Source organism: Olea europaea, chromosome 1 (genome assembly GCF_002742605.1).
Source record: "Olea europaea var. sylvestris chromosome 1, O_europaea_v1, whole genome shotgun sequence".
Taxonomy (NCBI): domain Eukaryota; kingdom Viridiplantae; phylum Streptophyta; class Magnoliopsida; order Lamiales; family Oleaceae; genus Olea; species Olea europaea.
Genome location: NC_036237.1, coordinates 5,050,948 through 5,056,332, shown reverse-complemented (window position 1 = coordinate 5,056,332; position 5,385 = coordinate 5,050,948). Strand labels below are relative to the sequence as shown.

At 37.4% G+C, this 5,385-nt stretch overlaps 1 protein-coding gene across 1 annotated transcript in view; it reads right to left on the bottom strand.

The window, feature by feature from the left end:
- Nucleotides 1–2,340: 2,340 nt before the first annotated feature.
- Nucleotides 2,341–5,385, bottom strand: part of LOC111378565 (pyruvate kinase 1, cytosolic-like) — a 16,739-nt gene continuing 13,694 nt past the window's right edge. Inside the window, exons 15-16 of the mRNA XM_023001818.1 lie at nucleotides 3,647–3,706; nucleotides 2,341–2,790 (exon numbers count right to left, since the gene is read on the bottom strand). Coding sequence (XP_022857586.1) covers nucleotides 2,638–2,790; nucleotides 3,647–3,706 — 213 coding nt within the window. The 3' untranslated portion in view covers nucleotides 2,341–2,637. The remainder of the gene's footprint in view (nucleotides 2,791–3,646; nucleotides 3,707–5,385) is intronic.

Sequence of the window (5,385 nt, the reverse complement as noted above, 5' to 3'; positions counted from 1 at the left end):
TCCCGACTTTTCCAAAGTCTTTGAAGTTGAATGTGATGCCTCCGGGATAGGTATAGGCGGAGTCTTGAGTCAGGATCGTCACCCTGTTGCCTACTTCAGTGAGAAGTTAAATGAAGTCAAACAATGGTATTTGACTTATGATAAAGAATTGTATGCGATGGTCCAGGTTTTGCGAAATTGGCGCCACTATTTGTGGCCCCAGGAATTTGTCCTTTATTCAGACCACGAGGCCCTCCATTACCTCAACTCCTAGAAAAGATTAAGCTCTAGGCATGGTCGGTGGATTGAATATTTACAGGCCTATTCATTAGTTTTAAAACACAAGAAGGGCGTGGAGAACTAAACAGTTGATGCATTAAGTCGTCGTGTCTCCCTTTTGTCGATCATGAGTGTCAAGGTCATCGATTTTGAAAGGCTTAAGGTGGATTACGAGGCATGTCCCGATTTTAAGGATATCTTTCTCGATTTGCAAAGGAAACAATCAAACACCACAGATGACTTCCGACTTGAGGAGGGTTATCTCTTTCGAGCCAATAAATTGTGCATCCCTCAAACTTCAGTGCGAGATTTCATAGTGTGGAAAATTCATGCAGGAGGGTTAGCCAGTCACTTTGGATGTGATAAGATCATAGAGGAAGTTGAACGCCAATTCTGTTGGCCTAGCTTGAAGAAAGATGTGGTTAAGATTGTTAGTACATGTAACACTTGTCAATTGAGTAAACAGAAGAGGCAAAACACAGGCCTATGCACCCCTCTTCTCGTCCCCAATTGTCCTTGGCAAGATGTTAGTATGGATTTTGTATTAGGCCTTCCACGCACCCCAAAGAAACATGATTCTATTTTTGTGGTTGTCGATCGTTTTTCGAAAATAGCTCATTTTGTCTCCTGTAGCAAGACCTCAGATGCGTCTAAGGTGGCTATGTTGTTCTTTAATGAGATTGTTGAATTGTATGGGCTTCCTAAGACCATTGTGTCCGATAGGGATGTTCGTTTCACTAGCCATTTTTGGAGGACTTTGTGGCAAAAGATGGGTACCAAATTGAAATTTTCTACGGCTTACCACCCTCAGACTGACGGTCAAACTGAAGTAGTTAATCGAAGTCTTGGTAACATATTACGTTGTCTGGTTCGGGAAAATCTTCAAAATTGGGATTTGATCCTTCCTATAGCTCAAATTGCGTATAATAGCTCTATAAATCGTTCATTAGGTATGTGTCCATTTGAAGCCGTTCATAGGTACAAGCCTAGGAAACCGTTAGATCTCATCCTTATGTCCCCACATGCTAGAGTGTCAGTGTCAGCTGAAGTATTTGCACAACATCTTCATGATTTGCATATTGAGATCAATAAACAACTTGAAGCTAGTAATGTAAAATATAAACTCCAAGCTGATTTGCATAAACGACACAATGAGTTTAACATTGGGGATTACGTTATGGTCCGCATTAGGCCAGAGCGGCGTCTACATGGACCCGCCTCCAAATTGCAAACTCGTAGTGCTGGTCCTTTTAAGATTTTAAAACAGATTGGTCCAAATGCATATGTTGTTGACATTCCACCACACCTTGGTTACCACTCTACTTTCAATGTTGAGGACCTAATAGCTTATAAGGCCATTTTGGAAGACTTCTTCTGTGAATGATGCTTACGTTATCCTCATATCTACTAAGAGTCTTGTAGACAATGAACTCCTGCAGAATTTTTACAAGAAGAGAGATCATTCAGATCCCAATCGGAATTTTTCAATGCTCATGATAATTAATTTCCAGGTATTTGCAATGTTACTTCTGATGTGCCAATTTTTATTTCAAAGATTTTTTTCGAATCACAAGGTCCGATTCTGAGAGTTTTCGTCAATATTTGGCACCAATTGTTCTGAGATGGTCTATTCAGGACATAGATTACTCGGGCAGATGCCTTATAGAGAAATAATGTACACGATGGGAATTTATCCACGTTTTTTATAATACAACAATAGATTGTTGTGTTTATTTCTTCTGCTGATCATATTGTCTGCTCTTATAATACATTTACTGTTGCCGTCTGTTGGATATATCATATATATGCCTAATAAAGACCAGATTAGAGACAATCACAAGTACTTAAAAAACACTTTGAAGTACATTATAACAATATTATATTACAATCTAAGAGATCTTACGTGACTCGTGTAAGCGTGGTTATACTTCACATCGATATTCTTGATTTTTATCTTAGTACTTGAGATCTTTTGTGTAAAAAATAGCTGCCTACCTATCACAACAGAACCCCATAGACTCGCTTAAACGCGTGTATGAGACAGTTGAGAGAACAACACATCTGGCTTCTAAGTTGATAAGATTAAGAAAATGCCATATTCTCCACTAAGGGATAGGTGACTTTTTATTATAAAGTTGGAAGTGCACACCGCATTCCTGTGCTCTTAGATTAACACACGATACGACTGGATTCATTACAAAGAAAAGACGAATAATACTTCAGAGGTACAAAGCATATTACTGTCCTGATATACGTACAAGAAACATGGTACACAACAACTCATGTCACCTAATGAGTTCGTTGTAGAGAGCGGTTTCAAGAGACTTGAGTACTAAGGTTTTCTGAACGAACAACATACGGCACGTGGAATTGGTATGTCTAGTCTTCAAGTTCAATGATTTTCACGACGGATGCATCACCAACTTTCTGGCAAACAACAACTCGATCATGTGGTTTTATAATACCGGATGCCTTGCCATGATCCAAAGCTACCTTCAATACTGACTCATTTGTTGCATTTGTAGGCTCAGCCTGCAGGATAAAGCGTGAATACATGAGGCACAATAACAAAAGTTTCGGAACTAAAAAGCAAAATTTTGAATAAACTGGGACCTAAATTTCTAATCAAAATTTGTGCAGATAAAGATCTATTATGTCTTCAAAATTGGATATTTCAGGCTGAGCAGCTACCCCAATGGAAAAACATCTGTTGGGCATAGTATGAATTAATAAGGCATAGTTTGAATTAATAACAACCGAATAGTTTTGCAGCTGATCTCCACTTCCACAAAGATCCTCAAGGAAAATTTTCGAGTGCAAGCTTGCTTTTCAATTGCATGAAGACTAACAAACATTTTGGAATTTTAGTTATCTCAAGTTTCGGTTAAGGGCACCCTACTTGACATTCTATTACTTCACATGCATTTTCCCTTCTGAAGGTAACTTTTGTTCCTTCAGGATTTTTATGATCCAAGTTTGTCTTTGACCAAATACTATAGGGTAAATATGATGATGATCTAAAAATCAAGGTGGATTATGATGAGTATAACATGCAGTAGACATTTAACTGAATACAAGTGAATACTAATCCCTGACATCTTCGACAATAATTTCTAAGCATTATTGAAGTGTGCATAATCAGGGGAATATATAAAGCATGTAGAAGTAGAACTGTATTGTACATGTAAGCTAAACAGATACCATAACTCAGTCTGGCTAAGTCTCATCAATAGCCTTTCCAAACATTGAATTTGATACCTAGTTGTACTAATTCTTTCAAACGTACATATTTAGGGGAAGTAATCATCAAAATGCAGAATACAGGGATGATCTAAGTGGCTTCATCTTCTAATAAAAATGAAAAATATGCACGAGGAAGATATCTTACAGGATGTCGAGGATCTGCAAGCATTGGGAAAAGGCCTCGGACTATAAGAGATTGCCTTGCCTGCCAATAAGATCACTTTGCTATGTGAAATACAAGAATTGTGTGCGCCAAAAAATAAAATCAGTTGATAGAAGGGGAAACGAAAAGACGAAAATGAAATTTGCATGAATATGCACCATGTTTTACAGTTGCTTCATATGGAAATTTAACATAGATAGAAGCAACTAATAGTTTCTCCTCGTTCTTGTTTGCAAAAAATAGATCCAAAAACATTACAAACATCACTTTGGAGTAACAAATAGAAATACTGGATGCTTTCTCTTTGCACACTAACAGGTGAAGATAAGTGTTGAACCACTTGATCCAAAAGCTTAAACTATTAGAGAGAGAGCTACATGATTATCATTTAAATATTGTCTTCAAATCGCCCTTCACATGTAGGTGGGATTCATTTTTTTTGCCCATCAAAGCTTGACACATGCACTATTTCTACTAAATGGATGGTGGCGAGACTTGAACCCATCTTAAAAGTTTAAACTTATTAGAAAGTGCTATATGTATATCAGTTAATATTGTCTTTATGAAATTATGTTTGTTAGTTGTTTGATCCATTTCTATTATACCTTAGCAGAGTTGATATATAACTGGATAGTTTGTATCAGGTACTTAGTATAATTAAAATTCTGATAGCCATCTTGAAGCACAAATGCCTTGTCTCCTTACCGGTATTACTACCCATCTTGAAGATATAACAATTGTAATAGGCAATAAGTCATCCAAATGACAATAGAACCACTTGGGCAACCCAAACCTGGTTCTTCAGAAAATCACCAGCGGCTAAACCCATCAAATAACAGTTACTAAAAATGTTGAGAGGTAGACAGCTTAAGAATAATCAAGCTGAACATAAAACCAGATCAAGGAAATGAGTAAATTTCTCCTAGCAGTGCATATGTAGTTCATCATTAGATATATCACAGTTAACATCCACAAAAAATAAAAAAATAAAAAAAAACACCAGCTAAAATTGTTCTCTTCATATCATTCATAGAAAATTTTAAGCAGCCTGGCAATCAATGCAAATGGTTCATAATAGATTGTAGAAATCCCGTAATTATGGTGGGATAGATTGTGAATTGATTTATTATTGTATTACCATATTAAGATTAGGAAATTTTATTTTTTCCTTGCATAGATATTTACCTTATTTCTTCCCCGTTTGTATAGTATATATAGAAGCCTTGGATTGTAAACCTTATGTGGAATAACAAGAATTATTTTTCGCTTCTCTATTTAGCCTTAAATCACATGGTATCAGGTCGTGACTAACCTAGCCGTCAACCGAAAATGGCAGAACATTCAGAGGAGAACAGTCAGTCAACGACACAGGAGCCTCAAATTAGCAAGGAAGAATCCCTTGCATCCATGGGCTCAAGCGGACTGGACAACTCTTCCATTCAACTTACTGTGGAAAAATTGATTGGTAAAAATTATAGAGAATGGGCTCGGTCGATTAAGTTGATTATTGATGGGAAAGGAAAACTCGGCTATCTTTCCGGTGAAAAGCGGCAACGAGCCTCAACCAACGCCGTCTTACTGCAAAGATGGAGATCGGAAAACTCGTTGGTGACTGCGTGGTTGATCAACTCCATGAAACCCGCAATTGGGAAGGCATATCTATTTCTTCCCACGTCAAAAGATGTATAGGATGCGGTGCGTGACATGTACTCTGACGCAGA